The 12,847-nt window shown below is 40.8% G+C and overlaps 1 protein-coding gene across 1 annotated transcript in view; it reads right to left on the reverse strand.

The window, feature by feature from the left end:
* Nucleotides 1–11,717, reverse strand: part of IHO1 (interactor of HORMAD1 1) — a 37,316-nt gene extending 25,599 nt beyond the window's left edge. Inside the window, exon 1 of the mRNA XM_082348057.1 lies at nt 1,675–11,717. Within this exon, the coding sequence (XP_082204183.1) occupies nt 1,675–1,730 (56 nt within the window). The 5' untranslated portion in view covers nt 1,731–11,717. The remainder of the gene's footprint in view (nt 1–1,674) is intronic.
* Nucleotides 11,718–12,847: the final 1,130 nt, after the last annotated feature.

Below are 12,847 nucleotides of genomic sequence, written 5' to 3' on the forward strand. Positions count from 1 at the left end.
AAAGGACCAAAGAGCTTGCCCTCATTCCTTCTCTCTCCACCATGTGAGGACACAGAAAAAGGCAGCTGTCTGCAAGCCAAGAAGGGAGTCCTCACCCAAAACCAATCATGCTGGCATAGGGTTCTAGGACTTTCAATCTTCAGAACCGTGAGAAAATAAATTTCTGTTGTTTAAGCCATCCAGTTTATTGTACTCTGTTATGGCAGCCCAAGCAGACTAAAATAGGCCTCATCCAGACTGAAGAATATGATCAACTCAGGTTTGCACACAGAAAGATCCATTAAACATTGTGTTATTCCCTTTCACACTTCTGGTGTCTTATCCTTGCTTGTTCTAAATACTTCCAGCTGTGGACTTCCAACTTGCTTCCCATGGATACCTATGCCAGTCTAAATCTCACATATGAAGGGGATAATGATATTGATAATGATACAATCACACTTGAACACAGTGTACTAAGCCTACTACAGAGACAGCACAGAAGTGGACAGACAAGTAAAACATATAGTCTTCAAGTTTTTACTTGAAAGACAACTCAGTAACAATTTGTGTTACTTAATGCTGTTGTGTAACCCAAGAAAACATGCTTTTCATTAAAACACACACATGCAGATCATTCCTTTTCCAAATGTTAGATTTAAAATAGATAGCCTATAAGTACATATTCTAAGCTAAAGCTATCATTATTTATTAATACAAGGCAAAAAGAAACCCTACTTGTTCAGAACAGAGAAATTATTTTGACTCATAGAATCATTTTCTAAGATTAGCTAAGGTAATAGGCTGCACACATATAACATGGTTTGCATAATCACTGCTCAAAATAGCTAAATAGCTCTCTGTGACTCCCCTCTTAGGTCAAAGAGAATAATTAGCTGGGCTGGAAAAGAAACAGCTCTGTAAGCCTACAGAAGTCCTGTAGGATTTACATCTTAAAGCTATGATCTGGAATTAAGCATAGATTTTTTTTCCCCTACTCTGTATCAACTGTAAGCTCTTTTTTTCTTTTTAAGAAAAATAACAACAACAACAATGTTTTAGGTTTTTTGCTGTCTTTAGGAAGGTGTTAGGAAGAAAAGAAACTATCCAATGATAAAAGCATACCAAAACAATTGGAAATCCCTTAATATATACTACTTCTGGGGTACGCCCACCAAGTTAGCAATGGCAGGCCTACTATATGGCTAGTGGACACCAATCTAAGTACCTCAGTGGAGTAGTAGAGCAGGCAGTATCTCAATGAGCCCTGTCAACAGATGGAGTGGTTCTTGATTTCATGGTGCCTACAAATTGTACTACACAATTGAACACTTATCTGAACATTGTCTTGAGTTTGATCCTTGCTGTTTCAATAGCAATTGCTCCAAATGAGGTGAGAGTTTCCAGATGCTGGACCATGTCTAACTCTCATAGTCCCTAGGTCCAGTGCTGGACAGTCATTACTCAATTAACACACATAGCCATTGATACTGCTTTTATAATCAGAAAATAGGCAAAAGGAAAAAGACAAATATGGGAAGGTGCAGTGGTGACAAGAGAGGGGAAGAGAAAGGGAAGAAGCTATATCGGGTAACCCTATTAGTATAAACTAATAGGAAGGGGAGCCTGTTTCTATGAAATCAATGCAACTATAAGATCCTCTTAAGTATCAGAGTATATAACCAGAAAACTTACCCAGAGCCTGAGGGAATACTGAGCATCTCTTTGATATTCCAGATATTAAAATTCATGTCTTACAATTATTCCTTTTAAAAAGAAGAGAGGAACATTAATTTAAAAGGTTAATATACTATAATTTTTTCCAAAGATTACTTTACTGGTGACTATTATATGTAGACGAGGACATCTCAGCAGTTATATTCGCATCCAACTGGTGAAAATTCCCATAACCTATGTGCCAGAAATAGGTTTTGTGGTTTGTTTGTTTTGGAGTTTTTTTGCAGTTAAATTGCATACAAATTCCCCTCCTTAATACCAGAAAGAGCCCAGCCACCTGTGAAACAGTAAATTTGCCTTCCGTCCTTTGCTCTCTTGTTTCTTGTTCTGCCACCCTACTAATAATCTGCTTTTAGCAAAAGACCAATAAACACCTCTTTCATTGCCTATACAATGAATGACTTAATCTATAACCTTTCCCAAGAAGACTTATTCTTCTCAGTCCATAGGATATTGGAATGCCAAGAGAGCTGTGGAATTTGGGCAGTAAGAAGCTAGTTGAAGAGTGAGTGCTTTGGGGAAAAGTGCCTTCCCACACCTCTTACAAGCAGTGTCCTACTCTGCTCACTGCCAATCCAACATACTGTGTAATACAGTTCATTATGATGATCATTGAGCCTGGATTTTATGAAACAAGCCCAATTTCTAAATTTTGTCTCCCTGATCCCACAGAACATTCACATCTATCAGATTGTATATTACCATTGAAGGCATCAGAAAATGATTCCCACACATATGAGATCCCCAATATAGATCAAGATAAAATGAAACATAAGTTCTTAACAAATATAGATATTTTAGTATACTTTTCGTATACTTTAACCTTGTTTAGAGAAATTTGTTACATTGAAGTTTTCTAATTTTCTAGAAAAATAGATGCATTTGTGTGTTTATAACCACTTATTTTACAAGAATGTTAAGTGTATAGGCCACAGAATCAAGGGGCTAAAGGTAGTACTATTTACGCAGCATCTACTATGTGCCAGGCACAGTGCTAGATACACTGCAGGATGCAAGGTTAATGATTTTGTGAGGCAGGTGTTGTTATCCCCATTAAAAGTTTGTGAAGACTCAGATAGGCTAAATAATTAGCTCAAGTTCTCTCCAATAATTAGAGGTAAGTAGGTTCTATGCTAGGTCATCCCAGTACCAAAGTCCGTGCTGTTTCAAGCACACCAGACTCTTGTTTCTCAACACTGCCTCTGTTTTCGGTATTTTCTAGAAACAGAAGCTCTGGATTTCTTCCTTGATGAGCAGCAGGGTAATGACTTGAAAGGTTATGGCTTTAGAGGAACTAGATCAAGGTTCAGATCCTGACTCTTGTATTTATAAATGGTGTGAACTTGGGCAAATTAGTTAACTTCTTTGAATCTGTTTCCTCATCAGTTAAATAAAGATAACACCTACCTTTAAGTGTGGGGGTAGGGATTCAAGATCATGAATATATATTGCCTGGATATGGACACTGGCACTTATTAAGTTCTTCTTAATTACTTTCTCAGAGACTGTGGCTTCACCATTTTCAAACAAATCCATGGTTTCCTGGGGCCTTTCATATGCACCTGCTCTCAGTTGTTCAAAGGACTCTCATTCATAATACACCAAGTGTCTCACATTCACCCTCGCTGAGAATAAAGTTGCTACAGGGTTGGGACTAAATATCACAGTTAATTTTTTGTCTCAACCTTACTGAACACAGTTTAGATAATTTCCTCTTTGTAGACTACCTTCAAAGAAGTTCAGTGCAATATTACTTTCCCATGATGCAAATAAATTAATAAAATACCTCATTGAGATGAAAACTGAAGAAAATTCATTTAAAAAACTGGCAATAGGGCTTCCCTGGTGGCGCAGTGGTTGAGAATCCGCCTGCCAATGCAGGGGATACGGGTTTGATCTCTGGTCCGGGAAGATCCCACATGCTGCGGAGCAACTAAGCCCGTGTGCCACAACTACTGAGCCTGTGCTCTGGATCCCGTGAGCCACAACTACTGAAGCTCGCGCGCCTACAGCCCGTGCTCCACAACGAGAGAAGCCACCACAATAAAAAGCCCACGCACTGCAATGAAGACCCAACACAGCCAAAAATAAATAAATAAATTTATTTTTTTTAAAAAAACTGGCAATAAGAAAAAAAAACTGGCAATATTGTCCAGCTTGGTTCACAGGTAAATTTTACCAAACATTTATGGAAGAAATTATACTAATTCTCTATAATCTCATCCAAGAGATAGAAGCAGAGGGAACACTTTCTAGCTCATTCTATGAGCCCAGCATTACCCTAATAATATAACCAGACAAAGACATTACAAAAAAAACTACAGACCAGTATGTCTCATGAACATAGATGCAAAGTCCTCAACAAATTATTAGCAAATTGAATCCAACAATGTATAGGAAGAATTATACACAACAACCAAGTCATGCAAGGCTAGTTCAACATTTGAAAAATCAATTAATATAATCCATCACATCAACAGGCTAAAGAAGAAAAATCATATAACCATATCAATAAATACAAAAAAAGCGTTTGATAAAATCCAACACCCATTCATGATAAAAACTCTCAACAAAGTAAAAACTAGAGGGGAACTTCCTCAACTTGATAGAAAACATCTATCCCAAAACCCAAAGCTAACATCATACTTTTTTTTTTTCATTTTCATTGGAGTATAGTTAATTTACAATGTTGTGTTAACATCATACTTAATGGTGAGAAACTAAAAGCTTTCCCATTAAGATCAGGAACAAGGCAAGGCAAGGATGTCTCCTCACCTCTCAACACATCATATTGGCACATGATCAGTTAGACAAACCAGTAGAACAGCAATAGATCTATTTGAAAATGTAATAGTCTATTATAATATAGCAATAGATCTATTTGAAAATGGAAATGTAGTATGCATATGATAAAGGTAGTATCTCAGATATATTGGGGAGAGATAAACATTTTAAAAAGTAGAGTTGGGATAACTGAATGGCTATATGAAAAAATAATCGGATCTAGTCCTTTCACCATATACTACAAAATATTCCCAATGGATCAAAGATAAAATAATAATGAAACCATAAAAGCACTGGGGTGGGGGAACTGGTAAATTCCTCTATAGCCTGGAAGTGGGGAAAACTTTGACTCAAAGTCCAGAACAAAAAAATCACTGACAAATTTGACTACATAAAAATTTTAAAAAGAAAATTTTGTATCACATAAAAGTTATAGAAAATGGTCAGGACATACGAGCCAACAGTTCACAGTAAAAGAAACACAAAGGCCCTTATATGGGAATTCCCTGGCGGTCCAGTGGATAGAACTCCTTGCTTTCACTGCTGCGGGTGCGGGTTCAATCCCTGGTTGGGAAACTAAGACCCTGCAGCCGAGTGGCACAGCCAAACAAAGAAAGAAACAAAACAAAACAAAACAAAACAACCCACAAAAGCCTTTATATATATATGTGAAAATATGGGCAATCTCACTCACATTAAGCGAGATACAAATTAAATCATACTGAGACTATTTTCTTTCCTATGAAATTGGTAGAAATCTAAGTATGATGATGTATTCTGTTACTGAGGCTGTGAGGAAAGAAGCACTGTCATGCACCTCTGGTGGGAAGGCCAAATGGTATTTCTCTGTGGAGGAGAATTTGGCATTATCTAGGACATATATATGTATTCAGCGTTTAATCCAGCAATCCTACCTCTAGAGATCTATCCCAATAATACTATGGCAAAAACACAAAATTGTATATACACATGCCTTTTCAGTGCAACACTATCTTATTATAGCAAGATGAGAAACAACCCAATATCCATCAACTGGGGAATAGTTGAACAAACTACGGTACACTCACACAATGGAGTTTCATGGAGCTGTTAAAAGGAGTAAGGAAGATTTCTTCTATATACTCTGGCAGTGACCTCCAGGATATATTGCTAAGTTAAAAACAGCAAGGTGAAGAACAGTGTGTGTGGTATGCAGTTATTTCATCCAAGAAAAGGCAGGGTAATATGAATATAAATACATACACACACACAAATGTGCTTATATTTTTCTTAAAAAGGGAGGAAAGAAGGGAGGGAGTGAGGGAGGGACATATAGAGAAGATAGATAAACTGAAAACCAATAAAAATGTTTATCTTTAGTGGGTAGAGAGGCTAGAGATGGAAGCTAAGCTAGACCTCTCCAAATGTAGCAGCTTTCAGTTTCAACTTTAGAATTATGTAAGTATCGTTACATGCAGTCACACAATTAAAATTAAATCAAAATGAGGGAAAAAAGTAATCCCAGCAAAGAAGCAAAGTGAAACAAGCAAGGTGGTGATTGAGCCCCACAGAGAGAGTTTATTTTTTATGCCTCTAAATATGGTGATGTGACTCCACATCCCTGGTGGAGCGTATCCTAAGGAAAAAATGAGCAACACAGGAATCTGTGTATCTGTTTTCATATATATATATATTGCAAATAAATAATTATATTAATGTCATTGGGAATCAAAATTTTCAGTGTATGATAAAAGAGATACAAATATAAAATCAATGACAAAGTTAAACAAAAACCCTATCATCCTATGTTTGAAATAAATTGAAAAATCATTAACTCCTGATGTATTATTCTCTTTAAAAATATGTTTCATAGCTCCGTCCACTGAAAATGCCAGGAAATAATGACCAACCTTATTACCCAGATTTGGGTCTTGAAATACCATTCCTCACTAAAAGGAACCAGGTCTGGGGCAGGAAATGTGCAAGATGAGTCTTAGACATCACGTTGTACCAGACAACAAGGAAGTTATCAAAGATTACTAGGACCAAAGACTACAAGAGAGCTAACTTAAAGGGGCTTTCTCTGTTAAATTTATAATTATATTTTTAAAAACCCTCATCAGTCACTTTGGAGGATAGGTAACCAACTCATTATTCTGAAAACTGGTAGGGAAAGAATCTATAATTACCTTACCTTTCTAAACTGTATCTTGGGGTAACCAATATATAGATGAGAAAAAGGTCTTCTTTATAGAAGTATTCCTGCTAGTAAACATAGAATAAATGGTAGAATTAGATCATCATCATTTTGGAGCCCTAATGAAAATAAAGGATCTAGTAAATGATCATTAATGGCTGCTAAAACCAAGACGTGAAGGGCTGATAAGGGTACTTGATAATGGATAGATCAGGCTGGCAACACCTAAACCTCTGGATTGATCTTTTCATCACAAAGAAAGACCCAGACTTAGTATGCACCTCCTGATGAGGTTCAACAGGAGGTTCCCAGCATTATCAAAGAAGTATACATACCAAAAATATTGAGCCTTAATTTGATTAAGCTTCCAGATGTAAGGATTAGTTTACAGAAAATACAGGGGTTAAATGGCACAAAATGAATGCAATTAGCAAAATCCAGAGAGTGGGAAATTCTACAGTTTAAATGACCCTATTCTTTCAACCCATAAAAGGCAAGAAGAAAGAAGGTGTGGAAGACTATAGATTTAAAGAGTTGTATAGGGACTTCCTTGGTTGCACAGTGGTTAAGAATCCGCCTGCCAATGCAGGGGACATGGGTTCGATCCCTGGTCTGGGAAGATCCCACATGCCGTGAAGCAACTAAGCCCGTGCACGACAACTACTGAGCCTGCACTCTAGAGCCCCCGAGCTACAACTACTGAAGCCCACATGCCCTAGAGCCCGCAGCCCAGCCGCAACTACTGAGCCCACGCGTTCTAGGGCCCACGTGCCTCAACTACTGAGCCCATGTGCTGCAACTACTAAAGCCCGTGCGCCTAGAGCCTGTGCTGCACAGCAAGAGAAGCCACCGCAATGAGAAGCCTGCTCACCACAACAAAGAGTAGTCCCTGCTTGCCGCAACTAGAGAAAGCCCGCATGCAGTAACAAAGACCCAACGCAGCCAAAAAAAAACCAAAAAAAAAAAAATTTTTTTTTTAATTAAAAAAGAAGAGATGTATAATTCACATCAACCAAGTACACTTGACCTTGAACAATGCAGGGGTTAAGGGCACCAACCCTCAGTGCAGTTGAAAATCCAGGTATAACTTATAACTGGCTCTCCGTATATGTGGTTCCTCCACATCTGCAATTCCACATCCCAGGACTCAACCAACTGCTTGTGTAGTACTGTAGTATTTACTATTGAAAAAAATCCATGTATAAGTGGACCTGTGATGTTCAAACCTGTGTTGTTCAAGGGTCAACTGTACAGGTCCACTTATTCTGGATCCTGAATTGTAGGAAAACAATCAAGGAAATTTAAACATTGACTAGTTACTTAATGATATTAAGAAATTGTCATTTTAAGTATGATCATGATATTTTGGTTATGATAAAAACGGAGTCTTTATCTTTATATATACCTAAGTTTTAAATGGATGAAATAATCTAATTTTTTTGTGCTTTGCTTTAAAACAATGGAGATGGGCTTGGGCAGCTGGGGAAGGGTACAGACTGGCCTTGGGTTGATAATTGTTGAAGCTAGGTGACAGGTACATTGGAGTTCATTCATCAACAATCTCTACTTTTATATATTTGAAATTTCCCACAATAAAAAGTGAATAAATGAGTAAATACCTTGTATTAGCTGACAACTCCCAAAGTTGCTACCTCTAGCCCAGACCCTACTCCTGAAATTCAGACTCCCATATTCAACTGCTGACTTGACATCTCTACTTGGATGACTAATATGCACCTAAAACTTAACATGTCCAAAACCGAGATCATTATCTTTCCTCTCAAACATTCCCCATCTAGTCTTCCCATTCTAGTTAATGGCAACTTCATCTTTCCAGTTGCTCAGGCCAAGACCTAAGAGTCCTCCTTGACTCCTCTTTCTCAAATCCAATCTTTAAGCAAATACTAAGGTAATTCCTACAAAACATATCCAGAAGTTTAACTGGGTATCCTGGTTTTTTTTTTTAAATTATTTATTTATTTATTTATGGCTGTGTTGGGTCCTCGTTCCTGTGCAAGGGCTTTCTCTAGTTGCGGCAAGTGGGGGCCACTCTTCATCGCGGTGCGCGGGCCTCTCACTATCGCGGCCTCTCTTGCTGCGGAGCACAAGCTCCAGACGCGCAGGCTCAGTAATTGTGGCTCATGGGCCCAGTTGCTCTGCGGCATGTGGGATCTTCCCAGACCAGGGCTCGAACCCGCGTCCCCTGCATTGGCAGGCAGACTCTCAACCACTGCGCCACCAGGGAAGCCCATCCTGTATTTTTATTTGCTATATCTGACAACCTCATTCCACTGCCACAAGCTTGGATTACCGCAATCCAAACTGGTCTCCCTGATTTCACCCTTGTTCCAAGTTATAGTCTCTTCTCTAGGAAAGGGTGGAAGTTACTCCAACCATAAGTCAGATCATATTACCCCTTTGTTCAAACTCTTCACTGCAGCCAGAGTTCTCATGGTTTTCTTCTGTGTCCTCTGCAATCTTCCCTTAACCTTGCCTCTCTCCCACTTACACTCCATTCCATACCTTTATGGGGCTCCTCACTATTGCTCTCCCTTACTTGATACACACCAGCTTCAGATCCCTTGCCCATTCTGTTCCTTCTTGGTTTACTCCTTCCTCAGATATCAGCATAATAGGCTACCCCACCTCCTTCAGGTATTCTCTCAAATTATTTATTCAAAAATGTAAAACCTCAATAATCACTATGGGGAATACCCTGGCGGTCCAGTGGTTAGCACTCCGCACTTCCACTGCAGGGGGGCATGGGTTGGATCCCTGGTCAGGGAACTAGGATCCTGCATGCCACGTGGCGCGGCCAAAAATAAATAAATAAATAAATAAAAATAATAATCACTATGTCTCTCCCCTGCTTTTTCTCCACCCTATCATTCTAATACACTACATATTTTATGAATTTATCTTATTTTTGCCTGTCTCAGCATGCACACCCATGCCTACCAGAATGTAATTTTAAGCTCTTTGAGGATAGGAATTTTTGTACACTGCTATATCCTCAAAATCTAGAAATTGTGCTGGCAAATAATAGGTGCTCAGAAAATATTTATTGTTAAATGAGTAACTAAATAGGAACTAAATTACAACAATGGAGCAAAACTTTCCAAGTATCCACAAATTTAAAATATATGGAGACTTCCCTGGTGGTCCAGTAGGTAAGACTCTGCGCTTCCAATGCAGGGGTCCCCTGTTCGATCCCTGGTCGGAGAACTAGATCCCGCATGCGTGCTGCAACTAAGAAGTCTGCATGCCGCAACTGAAGATTCCTCATGCCGTAACTAACACCCGGCACAATCAAAATAAATAAATAAATAAATAAATAATTCAAAAAATATATATGATTTGTTTTCAGTTATTGCATTTCAAGTCTCTAGATCATTACAAATTTTATTATATATTTTAATAAAGGAGATGAAGTAAATATGGGATTCCTGAGTCTCATGTTTACTTATTTCTTTGATAGTCGAGTTTTTTTCTTCCATTCACACTAGCAGAATTTCCTCCATCTAAAGTCTAGATTTAGAATCCAGACAATTTTTGGACTTCCCTGGTGGCGCAGTGGTTCAGAATCCGCCTGCCAATGCAGGGGACACGGGTTTGAGCCCTGGTCTGGGAAGATCCCACATGCCGGGGAGCAACTAAGCCCATGTGCCACAACTACTGAACCTGCACTCTAGAGCCCAGGATCCACAACTACTGAAGCCCGCGCGCCACAACTACTGAAGCCCACGCGCCTAGAGCTTGTGCTCCGCGACAAGAGAAGCCACCGCAATGAGAAGCCAGTGCACAGCAACAAAGAATAGCCCCCGCTTGACGCAACCAGAGAAGACCCGTGCACAGTGATGACCCAACGCAGCCAAAAATAAATAAATAAATAAATTTATTTAAAAAAAGAAAAGAATCTAGACAATTTTATACATACCACTATAAGGCCATTATTTAAGGCCATTATAACTACGTATAGATAATAAATCCTCTATTGTCTTCCATTTCTGTTTATGCTGACAGAGGAGAGTAATTTATATAGCATGTGGTTTGGGGTTTAGAATGACTACTCCCCAGGTTCCAGACCTAACTTACTCTTAAGAGGTTTCTTAAATGTGGTTGAAGAAATTCCATGGTTACAGCGACTATGCTTAACGACCACCTGGGGCTTGATGTGCTCAGTCTCAGGTTTACCTGTCCTCTCTGCATTCACCTGTCACCATGCTATCTGTATACATGCTTTTATATTCTCAGAGGGCAGCGCTCCTTGCAGATGCTAGTACAACACGAGTAATGAAGAGGTAGTCATTCTTAGGTAGGACCTTAGCCATTCTAAGGTAAATAAAAACTGAAATGCACATATTAAAAACTTTCAAGGGCAGAGTTCCCTCTCTCTCTTATCCCCCAATCCCATTAAAGGAAGCATAAAAGGAAGAGAAAGGTTTCAGTGTACGCGACTATTTCCACAAGAAGGGCCTTGGCACGGTGATGGGCAGGGAGGAGTACGTGGGCCGAAGAGGGTGTCCTGTGTCCTAAGGGGCACAGAGCCCTCCCATCTGACCCGGTCTTCAACTCTGAGAATCCTAAGGCCACGGTGCGAGGCCTTCCAAGGGCCCCTACGGCTCCTCCATTTGGCTACAGGTTAAACTAGTCTCTCCCTCAGACTTTGTGGCCCCTCTGGCCTCCACCAGGCCCGCCTCAACCTCGTACAGTCACTCTCTCTCATTTTCAGTCTCTTCTTTTCTACCAGGAGACATGCTCTGGGCTCCCAGAGTAAATCATTCCTTGTTTCCAGAGACCTCCAAGGGATTTTCCGTCATAATAATCAAAGACCAATCCCAGTGGGTTTCCCTGGGTTCCGGTTCACCCTGACTTCCGGGGCGTACTCTCTCTCTCTCGTCTCTGAGGCAGACCAGGAGGCTGTGGTCCCCAGCGCATCTGGCGAAAACAGCTCTCCAAGGATAAGCACTGAAGTCAAGTTCCTTGAAGAGCCAGGGTGGTCTTTCATCACAGGGAAAGGAAGGGCGACTAGGCACTCAAAGGTAAGACAAGTGAAGAAGCCAGCGCCCTGGGAAACTCCTTGAGATCCCCGGGAATCCCGAACCCATCCGCGAGGACCCGACGGCTCCCCACCCCCCACCCCCCCACCTTCACCCTACCCCGCTCCAGCCGGCCCTGTCCAAACCCCTCCGGCCTCCACCTCTGAGGGCCGGCTCGCGCCCGACCTGGGGTTGCGGGGATCTGCCTCGAGGCCACTTGGTCTCGCGGAGGCAGCCTAAGCTGCGTGGCCACGCCCCCAGGGCGCGCTCTGACCAATGAGAGTTACTCCTCGCCCCCTGGGCCCCGCCCCCGCTACGGCACGCTACTAACGGTTTTAACGGTCCTAACGGTTTCAACCGTTAACCATTTAATCGTGGGCCTGGCCTGCTGACCTACATTTCGCCAGGCACCGGTGTGCAACACACCCACCCACGCGCACCTCACGAGATGGACCCTCACACCTCCACACTCACACCCTGCAGTCCACCCACACCTCACCAGGCATCTTTAGCCGATGCAGACCCTCTCAGTAGTCAACTTAACGCACAGTAGTTACAGATGGCTGGCTAAGTCATGAAATGGGATGAGATCACCAATGAAGGAGTATGGATGGAAAACAGATTGTATTGAGTCCTAGGACACACAACGTTTAGAGGCTTAGATGAGGAAAATGCAGCAAAGGAGCCAGAGTGGGAGTGGTTAGGGAAAGGGGAGGAACCCCAGGAGAGTGAGGTGCTGTGGAAGCCACTTGGACCATCCTTCAAAGAGGAGGAGGTTAGCTGTGTCAAATGCTGCTGATGAGTCAAGGAAAATGAGGAGTGAGAATTAATTATTGGTGACCTTGAAGGGAGCAGTTTTAGTGATGTAGTGGGGACAAAAACCTGATTGGTGTGTGGTTTCAAAAGACATCACTGATAAAGGACTGGTATCCAAAATGTATTAAAAAACTCAACAATAAAAAAATTAAGTTGGCCGAAGATCTAGACACCTCCCCAGAGAAGATACACAGATGGCAAATAAACATATGAGAAAAATGCTCAACATTATATGCATTAGGGAAATGCAAAATAAAACAGATACCACTATGCAACTTTAAGAATTGCCAAAATCCCAGAATGCTGGCAACACAAA

The sequence above is a fragment of the Balaenoptera borealis genome (genome assembly GCF_965194805.1).
Source record: "Balaenoptera borealis genome assembly, chromosome: 12".
NCBI lineage: Eukaryota > Metazoa > Chordata > Mammalia > Artiodactyla > Balaenopteridae > Balaenoptera > Balaenoptera borealis.